The sequence below is a fragment of the Ambystoma mexicanum genome, chromosome 5q (assembly GCF_040938575.1).
Source record: "Ambystoma mexicanum isolate Mex_15411 chromosome 5q, UKY_AmexF1_1, whole genome shotgun sequence".
Classification (NCBI taxonomy): Eukaryota; Metazoa; Chordata; class Amphibia; order Caudata; family Ambystomatidae; genus Ambystoma; species Ambystoma mexicanum.
In genome coordinates, this window is record NC_090933.1 from 1,294,738,346 (window position 1) to 1,294,753,817 (window position 15,472).

A 15,472-nucleotide genomic window follows, 5' to 3' on the forward strand; every position below is an offset into this window, starting at 1 on the left:
ACGGCAGTACCGGGTCAGTTGGGGGACCAACATCAAGGATGTCCGTCAGATCATCCTGCACAAACTCCCCTGGGGGAGCAGACCATCCCAAGTACTCAAACCCTAGCCATAAGGCGCTGGTATGAGGAATCGGCATGAGAGCCAGGCTCAGGCCTACAAAACTCCACCTCCGGAGAGGTGTCCAGTCCACTGGCATCATGCAGTGACTGCCTCAAATCGTCAAACTGACTATGGCCCGAGACAATTTCATCTGGAACCTGACTAGGAACCAGGCCATCAGAATCCTCATCCGCCTCTGAAATATACTCCAGGTGGCGAAAAGAAGGCACCCGAGAGTGCTTGCTCTTAACCAGAGCCTTCCTAGGGGGTCCTCCCGTGCCACGGAGTACCTCCGACACGAAAGGCGTCGATGGCGTCGAGCGAATCGGCACCGGCGTCGAGAGAACCGGCATCGGCGCCGAGAGGATCGGCGTCGACGAAATCGGCGTCGACGTCAGATGCAGCGCCTCCAGCATCGGCGGCGTCGACACAGCCCTCGAAGCCGGAGCCCCGAGCGTGTCCTTCGACGACCTGAGCGTCGACGGCTTCCTCGGAGCCGGAGCCTCGAGAAAGCCTGTCGACGCCCTCGACGCCTCAGACGTCGATGTCTTCCTCGAAGACCTCACAGGTGCACACAATCTCGAACGCGTCGAGGACCGGGACCTGGAACGGGTACGTCGAGAACGAGTCTCCTTGTCCGAACGGGACCTCTCCCGTGACTCGTGCCGACCACTCTTGCGAGCGGAGTCTCTCGACCTCTCACGGCCGACCCTACTCGGGGGCGCGGACGGCTTAGTACCCTGCGACTCAAGAATCGCCAGCATTTTCTTCCCGAAGGAAGCCCATTCCTCCGGCGTCGCACGGCTGGTGGGGTAATCGACGTGCCGGGCAGAGTCCTCCGAAGAGGACCTGGAAGACGACCGGTGTCGGCGCTTCCGAGAATGCCTCGAAGAGGCTGAGGAGTGGCGACACCGACTCCTAGAAGGAGACCCACAAGACTTCCAACGATGACGCGGAGAGTCACCCCTCGAATCATCCGTCGAAAGCCCCGCAGACTTCGACTTCTGGGGCTTGGACACCCGAACTACCGACAACTTCTTACGTTCGCGTAAGGCTTTGGACGTGAGCGACTGGCAGTCGATACAGTCATCCGTGTCGTGGGCCTCCCCGAGGCACCAGAGGCAGGCGTCGTGCGAGTCCGTCACCGATATCTTGGACCCACACTCCCCGCACTTCTTGAAGCCCGGACGCGGGGTCGAAGACGAAGTAGAAGACATCTTCACACGAAGGATTTTCACAAAACGAACAGGTTTGAAGAACCGAGAAGAACAGAACTCCAAAGAGTCGAGGCGTTTAACCGAGAAACACGAAGCAACACGTTCGCGGAAAAAACGGAACTGAGGCTACGGGCGTCGTGCGTCCTACTTATCACATCGGATGACGTCGGAGGAGGTCCTCGATGACAGTACATCGACGTCATCGACGCAGGACGCAGACGCCAGGAAAAAAGTTTCCGAAGCAGCACAGCTGTGGTGATTACATGTCATAGATATGGAATACGTCGGAGGACCCAATCCCCTCGAAAAGATGTTCACCATCAAAGGGCATGTTGAGGAGCCTGGCTTGCACATCAGGAGCAAACCCTGACTTCCGCAACCACGCAAACCTGTGTATTACGGTGCTCGCCGCCATGGACCGGCTGACACAATCTGCCATGTCCAGACCCAACTGAACTGACTCACACATGGCATCCTTGCCATCCTGTATAATAGCAAGAAAACCATCCCGTTCCTCCCCTTCGGAAATATGTTCAGCCGCTAAGGAAATACAGTTCCGCAGAGTGTGCGTGAAACGTGACAAGGCACACACGGAGTTGGCTGCCTGGAGAGCCATACCCCCTGAAGAAAACACTTTCTTCGCGCCCAGCCATCAAAACGCTTGTCGTCCCCATCAGGAGGGATGGTAGGATACGACGCCTGCTTTGCTGGGGCCGTAGCCGCCTGCACCACCAAAATCTCCGGAGTGGGGTGCGTGGTCAAGTAGCAGGGGTCGCTACTGGCTGGGCGGTATTTTCGCGGCAAAGACGTGCCCACTGCCGGGAGACTCTCTGGAGCAGTCCAAGCCGCTGCCACCCTTCTTTGCAGAGCCATATGGAATGGCAGTACCGGGTCAGTTGGTGGACCTTGGTCGAGGATATCCGTCAGGCCATCCTGCAGAAAATCCACAGGTGGCGCAGACCACCCCAAATAATCTGTGACCCTCGACATAAGGCACCGATAGGAGGACTCGGCATGGATGCCAGGCTCAGGCTGACAGAACTCCACCTCCGGAGAGGTGTCCAGACCACTGGCATCGTGCAACGACTGACTCAGGTCTTCTATCTGGCTATGACCAGAAATAATCTCGTCTGGTACCATATCAGGAACCAACCCATCCTCAGAACCCTCATCCACCTCAGAAATATAATCCAGAGGCTGGAATGTGGGCACAGAATAAGGGATAAAGACATTTTTAGCCTTGGCCAGAGCCTTTCTAGGGGGTTCCACCGTGCCACGGGGTACCTCCGACAAAACAGGCTCGAAAGGCGTCGAGGGAATCGGCGTCAACATCGAATGTGGCACCGACAGCTTCGACACAGTCCTCGAGGGCGGAGCCCCGAGCATGTCCTTCGACAGCCTGGGCGCCAATGGCGTTGACGACTTCCTCAGAGGCGGAGCCTCGGGAGAGTACCTCGACGACTTCAGCGCCAAAGGCGTCAATGTCTTCTTCCTAGAAGACTTCACAGGCTCCGTCGGTCTCCAGGGCGTCGAGGACCGGGACCTGGAACGGGCATGACTAGAACGATTCCCCTTGTCCAAGCGGGACCTCTCCTGCGAAACGTGCCGACCACCCGAGCCCGAAGGCGTTCGAGCGGTGTCTCTAGTACGGTCACGGCCGGCTCCTTTCGGAGGCGCGGACGGACCGGAGCCCTGTGATTCAAAGATCGCCAACATCTCCTTACGAAAGGAAGCCCATTCCTCAGAAGTCGAATGCTTGGTGGGACAAGCAATCCGCCGACGGGCGGCGTCCTCAGATGAGGACCGGGAAGGCGACCGATGACAGCGCTTCCGCGAGTGCCTCGAAGAGGCAGAGGAATGGCGGGACCTACTCTGGGACCGAGACCTCCCGGACCGACGACGACACGGAGAGTCTCCCCTCGAATCGTCAGTCGAAAAGCCCAGAGGACCTTGGCTTCCGAGGCTTGGCCACCTTACCTACAGAAAGCTTCTTCTTAAGTTCCCGCAAGGCCTTCGAAGTAAGCGACTGGCATTCCACACAGTCATCCGTGTCGTGGGCCTCCCCGAGGCACCAAAGCCAAGCGTTGTGCGTGTCCGTTAGCGACATCTTGGACCCGCAGTCCCGACACTTCTTAAAACCTGGCCGCGGGGTAGAAGAAGATGAAGACATGACGAACTTCACAAAACAAACAGGTTCGAGGAACCGAAAGAACAGAACTCAGACGAATCGAGGCGCGCCGAGATCTCCGAAGCGAACACGTTTGCGGAAAAAACGGAACTGAGGCTATGGGCGTTGTGCGTCCTACTTATAACATCCGTTGACGTCGGCTCGACGGAGGCCCTTGAGGACAGTGTATCGACGTCATCGACGCAGGACCCAGAAAGATTTTCCCAAGCAGCACAGCTGTGGTGATTACTGTCATAGATATGGAATACGTCGGAGGACCCAATCCCTTCGAATTTGCATTTATATATCACAACAATACTTTTGTAAATTCTGAGTTGCAGAAAGGAAGAGTTAAGGGAAGTAAAAAGGGTAGAACAGTTTCTCAAAACATGTGAGGACAACTGAATCCTCAAATGAAGTCTTGATAAGCATGTCCCAGCAATAACAGTATACAACAAGCTACAACCTATGAGGGACAAGCAATATCAAAGTCAATGGATTTAGAAGAGTGCCTTTAGTAGGTCAAGACAGCCAAAGTCATTCGGATGAAGTCTATGGATCTCATGCACTTCTTCGATAAAAGTATTGCATAAAGTTAGAGGGTTCAGGAAAAATCACTTTTCGGAACACAAGCTGTTAAGCCTGTGCAAAGGGAGCTGAAATCAACTCGAAAAGTAAAGCAGGTGAAAGTCTCAAGTGAGACCACACGACTTAAGGTGGGGAGGTAAGTACCCACAAGCCTGAAAAAGTACTTTTGGTTAAAAGAAAGGAGTCCAGCTCGATTTCATCTTGCTACAGACAAGCAGGCCCTGGTTCCTGAGCCTCAGTCGTGGGGACAAGAGGGAGGACGTCTGGAGGGCTCCTGCAGCGGTGCTCTGGATCGTCGTCAGCAGCTACAGGTTTTGTTCGGATCAGCGTCACTTCGTGTTTCAGTGCTTAGCAAACAGAACTGATGCGGAACAATGGACACCGGTTGGACTTTCTGTGCTCCCTCGGTCCTGCACTCTGGTGGGAGGACTCTGGATCTGGAGGTCTTGCTTCTAGAGGGACCTTAGGAGACTCCTGGAGCTTTTAGCCGGATTTGTTCCGCGCCAGATGTTGCACTTGACTATTGACACTCGACTCCTTGAATTGGGCTTCTGTAGCAACGGCGAGGCACAGCAAGTCAGGGATGGTGCACAATAGGAGTTCGTCTCAGGGTTAGTTGGTCCCACTAACCCAAGGGGATAAGTTGTTCCGTCCGGAGCTTCTCTGTCGAGGTGAAAAAGGAGGGCAGCATAGCAGCAGGGCTTCACTGGGAAATTCAAGGTCCAGGAGGTTGCAGAGGCTTCTCTTCTCAGTTTCTTCCAGTGGTCGATTCTGCCTGTAGTCCCAAGAACCTCGCCTTTTAAGCAGGTTTCTCCCATTCATGCACAGCCTAGGCTGTCAATCACACAGCAGGGTGGCTATCCTTTCTGGACAGCCAGCCAGCCAATCGGGACTAGTTTCATTCAGGCTTTCCTAGAGACAAAGGATAGGGGAGTTTCGGTACCCTCCCTCACATCCTGTCCTTCCAGACACACTGGCGCAAGGGCGGGTTTCAGGGCTGAAGCCCGCCAAAGGCAAAACAAAGGGTTCAAACCTGTCTTACCGCACAGAGTAAAAGCCAAGAAAGACCTCAAACAGAAAATGGTGAAAAAAGAAGACAGCGACCATTTTTACAAAATGGTCACCCTTGGGTGCTGTAATGCAGCTGAGGGTGCTGTACGGCAGCCGAGGTTTCAGCCTGCTGTAGAAAAGCACAATGGTAGGAAAAAGTAAACCACTGCCACCAGCCATTTAAGATAGCGAGGGTAACATAAATGTTACATGAAAAAGTAAGATAATGGGCCACTAAGTAACCCCCCAGCACTGCACATAAGATGGTGTGTGCTGGACCTACAAAGAGAAAAGGTAAGTAAAGTCAATTTCAGAAAAGGTATGTACACCTTAAGAGAAACCCAAGGGATTTCTCAGTGACACTGCACTGAAGGTGCAGTGTGTCACCATACAAAAAGCAGATAACTATGGAGTTTGACTGACTCCAAAAACAGTGAAAACACAAAATCCAAATCAGGCAAAAACACAGAGGGAGAAAAAGGTCTAAAATTAAAAAGTCCTAAGTCCAGCAATAGAGCTAAGGGTCTCTAAGCTTGTAGGGAACTGGCACAGAAATGAAAATTCTCCCTAACACCATATCTGGCCAAGCTCCAAGACAAAGAACACGAGGTGCAGGACCATGCGAGAGCACCAGTCTGGACAGAGACACTGCCATCTGTGGCTTGATTCCCAATATGGCCCTGTAGAATATACTAGGGCCAGGGGTCAGTGGAAGGAGCCATAGGGTTTGTCCCTTTTCGGCCCAGGAGCACCACCAAAACCCCAAAACACCATAGCAAGGTTATATGTGCCTATGAGTAGGTTACTACAACAGGGCAGGAATTACCCAGTGTGAGTGTGGAATAATTAGTTGATGAATACATCTGTTTATAAAACTGCAACACGCAAGTAACCGGACGGCAGAGTTTGCACTGTCCCAACCCTATACCTAGCCATGACCACTTGCTAAACCTCTAGCTAGTTGCTATTAAAATCCTCCAAACTTTCCACAACCACTTCTTAACACCCCCTTACCCATCAGGGGAGGCATCACCAGACAGTTTGCTTTATCTAGGGCGGCTTATTCTTGGGAAGGGTGGCTGGTGCATGGAACTCCCATAAGATGTATCAGCTACGTCAAGAGATTACCTACATTTTCCTTCTCATGGCAGCAGATGATGTAAATGTGTTATGTGCCCTGTAACTGGTACTGGCTGCAGCAGTAAGCCATATAATTTCCTGTAGCCTGTGTATACTGAAGCAAAGTTAAATAAGAGATTGTATTTGACAGCATGCTCAAGTGCAAGTTAACTCTTTATTCATCCGGCTGACAGATTAAACTTTCTTTGCACTTTCTGCAAAGAAGAATTATATAATGCTACTCAATTGCCCATTGAATCAATATTTGAACGCAAAGAGACAATACAAACATACTTGAAACACAATACGTATACACTGGTGTTTTGCAAAGAACTAGTTAAAATAGAACTACAATTTAATGAGCAAGCCCACTCTGGGAAGAACCTGCTCAGGCCTACTAATACATATCCACATACCTTTTCTACAAAGAGGCAATTATAGCAGGGGAGTCGTTTTCCCATTTCCTGAGCGAGCTGGCAAATCCAGGAATCATCTGAAACTGCATTCAGGGAATCACCAAGAAACTGCAAAAAACCCAAGAAAAACAATTATAGGAGAAAATAGAAATGAAAAGGAATGAAGAACAAATTACGGTTCATTGTCATTTCATGGCGGGATGTTTTTTCGCTGGGGTTTTTACCACGATTTTGTTAATGAAAAAAACAATCCTATTGATGTAATCAAATTTAGCGGGAGATTTTTACATTTGTTCACAATGCCAATAAAGAAGTATATTAAATAAATGCGCAGGGCATGTCGGAAGGGAGATGAGCAATATGTGGGAGGAACATACGTATCAATCATAAAGAACACTATGTGTTCTTCTAGTTGATGCATTCCTCCTAGAGATTCCTAATCTTTATAAGACTCCCAAAGCTGGACCTTACCCCACAACAGGCTCAGGAGGATAGCTAAGGGGCAACGTGCTTGCCTTGGAAATAAGATGACAGGGAGCAATACAGGTTTGGATCCCCGGGTCTGCGCTTAGAAACCTCTGGGTATTAAGCGCATTATAAATGACCTATGACATCATAATCGATCATAGCTCAGGGGCAACGCGCTCCTCTTGGCAGCAAGACGATGCAGAGAAACACATGTTCAATCCCCGGGCCTGTGCTTAAAAACCTCTGGGTATTAAGCGCGTTATAAATAACCAATTACAATTACGTATGAGGGAAGATTACTAGGAGGAAATGCAACCGGCAGTTTTTTCATCAGCCCTCACTTCTCGTAGAATGTGCTGTAGACTTTTTGGAACTTCATTTCTCAAAACACTATACATTTTTAAAATACATCTGCCAAGTAAACAATGAAAAACAGGTCAAAATGCCAATATTGACTCATACAGAGCTCTCCTGTGGTCTAAGCTGTGAAATTTCTCCTCTAACTTAAAAGTATGAGGGAGTGGAACAAATACCAGTAAATGGATTATCACTTTGGGTAGGAAAGAAGGGTTTACTAAGAGTGAGCTTGCCTTTGCGGAACAAAAGAAAAGATCGAAAGAGCCTGCAACCTGCATGTCTCGGTAAGGAACAAGTTACTTACCTGTAACTGTTCTCCAGCATGGGTCTGGCATGGATTCACATGCTCATGAAAATTCCCCGTCGTCACGCCGGGAATCCTCGGTAAAGAAAAAATCAGTATCAGTTTCGTTTCTGATCTGTCTTTCTCAGTAGTAATCAATCACTGGTCTCTGGGTCATACTGCCCCCAGCCAATGACTGCCCTCTCCCTAAGCCCGGCCTCTGGCAGCCATCTTTAGAGTTGGTAGCACGCAAAGTGGCAGTATGACCAAGTGAAGAGCCGCAGAGAGGTAGGAGGGAGGGTTCCCATGTCAATCCATGCCAGACCCATGCTGGAGAACAACAGTTACAGGTAAGTAACTTGTTCCTTCTCCAGCATGGGGTCTGGCATGGATTCACATGCTCATGAATATAAGAATACATAGCAGTACACACATGCACAACCAACGGGAGGTGGCAAAGGCTCAACATTAAGCATTACATCAAAAACTCAACATTAAGCAATTCTTAGCTCCTCACCAGGCTCACCTTAGGCGAACAGGTTGCGCAGCACCGCTTGGCCGACCCTGGACTCCTCCCTGGAATCCTGTTCGACGCAGTAGAATCTCGTGAAGGTGTGCGTCGACCTCCACGTAGCAGCCCTGCAGATGTCCAGCAGGGGCACACCAGACAAGAACGCTGTGGTAGCAGCGATAGCTCTGGTCGAATGGGCTCTCGGACGGCCAGGCAACTGTCGGTTTGCCAACCGATGACATTGCATGATGCAGCCGGAGAGCCATCTGGAAATGGAAGCCTTCGAGAGAGCCTTCCCTTGGTTCACAGGTCCAAAGTTCACAAATAGCTGTGATGTCTTCCGAAAACTCTTTGTGCGGTCCACGTAGAACTTCAGCGCTCTAGCCACATCCAGCGAGTGCAAAGTCCTCTCGGCCGGTGACGAAGGCGACAGGAAGAAAACAGGTAACACCAAGGGCTTGTTGAGGTGGAAGTCCGACGGCACCTTGGGCATAAAAGTGGGGTGCGTCCTCAGCACCACCCTCGTGTCGTGAAAAGTCAAGTATGGAGGCTTGCAGGATAGGGCCTGGATCTCTCCCACTGGTCGTGCGGAGGTGATGGCCACAAGAAACGCTGTCTTCCACGACAGGAACATCAACGGTGCCGAATGCAGGGGCTCGAATGGCACCCCCATGAGCCTGGTCAGCACCACGTTGTGCTCCCACATCGGGGCAGGGGCCTTCACCGGCGGGAACGACCGGAACAGACCCTTCATAAACTACTTCACCAGGCGATGGGACCACAAGGACACCCATCCCGTGGTTCTGGTGTATCGGGAAATCGCAGCCAGATGTATCTTGATGGAGGCGTGAGCCAGTCCCGTCTTGGCCAGCGACAGTAGGTACGGCAGCACTTGAGGGGCGGTAATCCGTAGAGGGTTAATCTTCTGTGCACGGCACCAGACAGAGAACCTCTTCCACTTATGTCTGTAGCACTTGAGAGTTGAGGACACCCTGGCCTTTGCAACGACCTCTGCAGTCAGCCGGGATATCGTACCCTCCAAACTCTAGTGCTGCAGGAGCCAGGCCTGCAAGTTCAGCGACTCCGGGTCATGATGAAGTATGGCGCCTCCTTATCTGGAGAGAAGATCCGCGTCTGTCGGCAGCTTGACTGGTGGGGACGCTGACAAGTCCAGAAGGTCCGGGAACCAGATCTGCCTCGGCCACGCCGGTGCGACGAGGATCATCCTGCACCGGGACCTCTTGAGCTGGTTGACGAGTCAGAGCAGCAACGGCAACGGAGGGAACGCATATAGGAACAGGCCGTCCCAGGGGAACGAGAAAGCATTGCCCATGCTCCTCGGCTGGGGAAACCTGCTGGTGAACCTCTGGCACTTGGAGTTCGTCGCCGTCGCGAACAGGTCGATCTGCCGTTTTCCCCATCGTCGGAAGAGTCAATCCACTTGATCCTGACATAGTTCCAACTCGTGGCACGAGCGCAGCTCCCTGCTGAGTGAGTCGGCAATGGTGTTCTTTATCACTGCCAGATGAAAGGGCACCAGAAGCATCCCTTGGGTGACGGCCCAACGCCACAGATCCTGGGCTTCCTTGGAGAGGGCTGGAGATCTAGTTCCTCCCTGCTTCTGGATGTAGAACATAGTGGGTGTTGTCTGTGAAGATTCTCACCACCTTGCCCTTGAGGGACGGGAGAAAGGACATGAGGGCCCAGAACACTGCATGGAGTTACAGGATGTTGAAGTGGAGCGTCTTCTCCTCCGGGGGCCAAAAGCCTCTCGCGTGAAGAGTGTGCGCTCCCCACCCTTCCAGGGAGGCATCTGTCGTCACCGTTATCTGGTGGGATGGGGTCTGAAAGTCTGTGCCCGCCATCAGATGAGCGCGGGTGCCCCCCACCACCGGATCGCTCGTCGGAAGGTCTCGTTGAGCGGGATCCTGTCCTCGAAGCGGCCCGTCACTTGGATCCAGCGGGCATCGAGGAACTCTTGCAGAGGGTGCATCCGAAGCCTGCACAGGTGCACGAGATATATGCAGGAGGACATCACCCCGAGGAGGGACTTGATGGACCTCACCCTGGCCACGTCCGTGGCCAGCAGATGCTGCACCTTGCCCAGGATGGCCGTCATCCTTTCCTCCGATGGCGAGGCCAGACGCGCCACTGTGTTGAGCTTGGCTCCCAGAAACAGTGCGACTTGCAACTGGACCAGGTGGGATTTGGGAAAGTTGATGGAGAATCCCAGGTCCGTGAGCAGCTGGACGGTCTTCGCTGTGTGATCTACGGCGAGCTCCCTTGTCCTTGCTCGGATGAGCCAGTCGTCCAGGTAGGGGTAGACGTGGATCCCCTGCAGGCGCAGCCCCGCCGCCACCAGTGCAAGGCACTTGGTGAACACCCTGGGTGCTGACTTCAATCCGAACGGGAGGGCCTTGAACTGGTAGTGCCGTCCTTGGACCACGAGTGAGGAACTTTCGGTGTCCTTTTAGAATGGGGATGTGGAAGTACGCATCCTCCAAATCCAACGAGGACAGGAAATCGCCCTCCTCCAGCTGTCCCAGCACGTGCTGGAGGGTGACCATCCGGACCTTCTGTGCCTTGATGTACTTGTTCAGTCTTCGCAGGTCCAGGATGGGGCGCCATTTTACGAGGAAGTACCTTCAGTATACTCCGGAGCCCCGGAGCCTGTTCAGGACGAGCTGGATGGCACCTGTTTTGAGCATCGCCCTTACCTCCAATAGCAGTTGAGGGATGTGATTTTCCTTCATGGCCACGGGTGGAAAGCGGGCACTTTTTTAGAAATTCGAGGGCGTGCCCTTGGGCCAGGGCATCCAGCACCCAATGGTCGGTGGAGATTGACTCCCACACGCTGACAAACTTCGCCAGCCGGCCTCCCACCGGGGTGCTTCGGTGTGGGCCCCCCCGACACCACTGTCCGTTCAATCTTGCTTGGAGGACGCCTTGCCGCTTTGGCCTCCCTGGCGACGACGGCGGGGTCCACCCGACTTGCCTCGTACTCTTATAGGCTTCCTGCGACGAGGAGCGGGCCGCTTGGCAGTACATAGAGGAGCCACTGCCGAATCCCTTGGAGGCACCCTGCTTGCCTTCGTTGCCGGAGAACGCCTAGGGCCTTAGCTGTCTCCGTATCCGCCTTGATGGCTTGGAGGGACTCATCCACTGTTTTCCCAAACAGATTGTTCCGGTCGAAACGGCATGTCCAAAACCTTGGCTTGTACGTCCTGGCGGAAATCCGTCGCCTTGAGCCACCCTCGTCGTCTAAGGCAAACGCTGTTGCCTAGCTGGCGGAAACCGGTGTCGGCAATGTCCGTTGCAACCATAATGGCATGTTCCGACGCCAATTCGCCTTCTTGCAAGATCTCCAGGGCCTCGGTCCTCTTGTCATCCAGTAGGAAGTCCAACAGGGGGGCGATCTTGTACCATAACTCCCTGTCGTAGCGGGCCACGATCGCTACGGCGTTGGCCGCCTTAATCGTTGTTGCCGCCGAGAACTCGTCGTCCCATTGCGTCCAGCTTCTTTCCTTCGCCGTCCGGCGGGGAAGTTGACGTTGAGGCCGATGCTTCCCCCACTTTCTTCTTGGCCGCCGCTGAGACGACCGAGTCAGGGGTCGGTTATGCCCTACGGCACAAAGGGGCCGCGTCAGGGACCCGGTACTTCTTCTCGTACCGATCGCTCTTGGCAGGCGTCGTAGACGGGTTCTTGAGAAGGGTGAGACCCTCGTTCCAGATGTCATCCAGTAGAGGCACGGCGAGGACTGTCTTCCTCTTGGCCTCACGCCGTTGGTAAAGGAAACCTTCCTTCTCTTCGGGGCAGAGCTGAAAAAGCTTGGATGCCCTGGTGATCATTGCATGGAAAGATCCGATCTCGTCGGGTGGGGAGGCCCGGGCTGGGGGCGATGGGGGCTTCGTTCCATCGTCACTGCCTTATCGTCGGTACCCGTCGTGGCCGTGTCCGTTCCCATGTCATCCCCAGGGACGGGGGACGTGGGTAAAGGCTGGGCAGGCCGCGAGGGCTGAAAAGGCAGGGCTGGATGGATCCGTCTTCTCTTGTTCGGGGGGCTTCCCGCCGGGCCTGGCTCCGGCTCTGCTCCTCTGTCGAGCCTGGTTCCGGATCCTCCGTCGGTGGTAAGGGCAATCTCATCCTTATCTCCGAACATAAGGATTGTATCGCCAAGAAAATGGCCGCCGAGTTATCCTGCGGCTCCGGAAGCGACGGGTGACTAGGACCCTCGCTGGTGCCGCCATCACTCTCGTCGTCACCTTTGTCGGGATCCCTCCCGTAAGGACGGGCCTCTTCGACGCCGTTGTCGAGGCCCTCTAAGACTTCTACCAGCTCCTCCTCGGATGCTGTGTCCGTGTCCACAATGGCCTCCGACCCCCCCCCCTCTTTTTCAACCGGGGTCTTCACGGGGGTCTTTTCGATGGGTCTGAACGAGGCTTCCCTCCGCGGAGGGAGGGAGACTCTGGGCCCCGAGGTCACCTCCACTGGTGTAGCCTCCACAGGCTGCGCCAGGGCCGCCGCGACTTCCTCGATAAGAGGCCTTGGCCGGGTGAATCAAGGCCTTCACCACCTTGGGCGTGCTTGAGGCCTTCACCTTGGGGGGAGGGTCACCGCCTCGCTCCCCCTCGGCTGAATCCTTCGAGATCGACCGGGGCCTCTCCAGAAGCTTACCCAGGTTCTCGGATTTCCTCTTCCCTGAACCAGAGCGTTGGCTCGTGGTTGATGGCGCCGGGGAAGGCGCACCCTGCCTGGCAGCCGAAGAGCCCGACGGTTCGGCGCTCCCGGTGCCCGCGGACTCACGGTGCTTTGCCTTCAGTTGGGCCCCCGTTGCCGGGGCGCCCTCTCAGGACTTAGAAGACCGCTCAGATTTCTTCTTTTCACCTGACGGGCTCTTTCCTTCCAGCCAGTTGGAGAGACGAAGGTGTCGGTCCCTGATGGTTCGTTCCGACATGTTCCTGCAAAACGCACAGTCCTTCTCCACATGCGTTTTGTCCTCATGAAGGCAGTAGAGACATTTCGAGTGCTCGTCCTCCTTGAACACATTCTGCAGCTGGCATCCACGGCAAACCCTGAACAGCTTTCCGGGCGTCGAGCTTCCTTTCTCCTGGGTCATGTTCGGGTAGGCCGCAGAAAACTTCTGGAATCCTCCAAGAAGCGTAGCTCGACGAAATCTTCACCCTTGAGGGGCGTAGAAAAATCAAACACGGATCCCCGTTAATCGGATGTAGAGACGGTGGAGCTTGAGGCTCTATTTGACCCAAAAATGAGAAATTCTCTTTGAAAAAGCGGGAAAACTCAGCAAAAGCTCGAGAGCTAAACACGAGCACTCCCAACACTTGAGCGTGAGGTAAAAATCTGAAGATGGCTGCCAGAGGCGGGCCTTAGGGAGAGGGCAGTCATTGGCTGGGGGCAGTATGACCCAGAGACCAGTGATTGGTTACTACTGAGAAAGACAGATCAGAAACGAAACTGATACTGATTTTTTCTTTACCGAGGATTCCCGGCCTGACGACGGGGAATATTCATGAGCATGTGAATCCATGCCAGAGCCCATGCTGGAGAATAGCCAATTTCCCTATCCCCTATTCAGCTCCCACTTCCAAAGAGCCGACGTAGCGCATCTGCCACTACATTCAAATGGTAAGCGAGGTGCGAAAATGTCAGCACAATTTTGATCGCTCAAATCATAGGCGCATGGCCTTATTACAGAGCTTCAGCAATCCCAACCGACCCATCATGTTGATGCTGTGCAGGGCAGCTGTGTTGTCCGTAAAGAACTGAACAGTTGAATCCTTGACTGATGGTTACACATTTTTTTAAAAAAGATTACGTGTCAGAAGAACTTCCCTTAGCTCCAGTAAGCTGATGTGGAAGGACTAGTCTGGTCCTTCCAATAGACTGCTAAGAGAAAGGTCAGACATATAAGCTCCCCATCCATGCATCAATGACCAAAATGGCAGTCAACCACTGATGTCAGAATTGGAAGCACCGAAGGCACCTATCAAAGCAGGTCCTTGTGACCCTCAGGTGGTACACTGGATAACCTTCTTCCTGTTCCTCAATTACTGGGAACACTGGCTTCAAAGGGAAGGAAATACTCCGACTACCACATCAACAGTCTTGCTTCTGGGACTATGAAGACACAGGACAGAGTCCTAGCATCTCAAGAAAACTCCAGCCGATAGGAAATGTTAGGTTGGAAGATGGCTACCCTGGTCGGGATGCCTGCAACTCTCTGATGATCGAAAAGCTACGCATCACTCCATAGCCATAACTGCCCCTGTAGACTAAACATTTGGAGGAAATTAGAAAAGGTTTTAGTAAAGTTGATGGACAAACGTTGTCCCCTCTTCTGACCTGGCACACAGCATAGAGTTATGAGATGGGGAAAGAAATGCATCTTCTTCCTGTGTACTCTCGTCTCCGAAATTAGGTGAATGGCGGCACTGCGAGCTGCTAGTGATTTCCACCGCAAAACACAAGTGCTTGTGAACATGTACTGCTGTATAATTGTATTTACGAGCATGTGAATCCAGGCAAGACGACATGCTGGAGAAGGAAGATACTTACCTGTAACTCTTGTTCTCCAGCATGGTCTTGCATAAATTCACGTGAAAACCCTTGCTCCTTCTCCTCTCTGGCTCTTCTTGGTTCATACTGTCACTTCACGTGCACTACCCAATCTGAAGATGGCCACCAGAGGTGCAGCTAAGAAGGACGAGTGTCATTGGCTGCGGCAGTATGACCCAAAGGACACTGAGGCTATAGAGAAGACGGGCTGTTTTAAGTTTAAAGCTGAACTAATTTCTTTTTCCATGAAGATTCACAGTCTGACGACAGGAAATATTCATGAGCATGTGAATGCTGGAGAACAAATCAGTCCTGTACATTGAGGGCTTGCAGGATCTGGGCCAATGTAACCATCTTGAACTTGTCCTTGCATAAGAACAAGTTCACCAGCCACAGACCCAGAATGGGGCACAAGCTGTCATCCTTCCATGGCACCAGAAAATAGGTGGAGTTTAAAGAGTGGAGGCGAGTATCTGTATTTCTATACAGTTGGGGTAGAAGCACAGAGCACCGCAGCCAAGGCTTTCAATGGGTAATGTTGGACGAGCAGCTAAGCTGAGACTCTCAGGTGATGCAGGCTGGTTCTTAAATACAGTTAATCCCCAAACCCCCACAAATGAATC

At 52.9% G+C, this 15,472-nt stretch overlaps 1 protein-coding gene across 2 annotated transcripts in view; it reads right to left on the reverse strand.

Annotated features, from left to right (window-relative positions):
• MROH1 (maestro heat like repeat family member 1) overlaps window positions 1-15,472 on the reverse strand; it is a 2,813,132-nt gene that overhangs the window by 1,763,524 nt on the left and 1,034,136 nt on the right. For both annotated transcript variants that reach the window (XM_069621886.1, XM_069621885.1), the window contains exon 19: window positions 6,657-6,764. In XM_069621886.1, coding sequence (XP_069477987.1) covers window positions 6,657-6,764 — 108 coding nt within the window. The remainder of the gene's footprint in view (window positions 1-6,656; window positions 6,765-15,472) is intronic.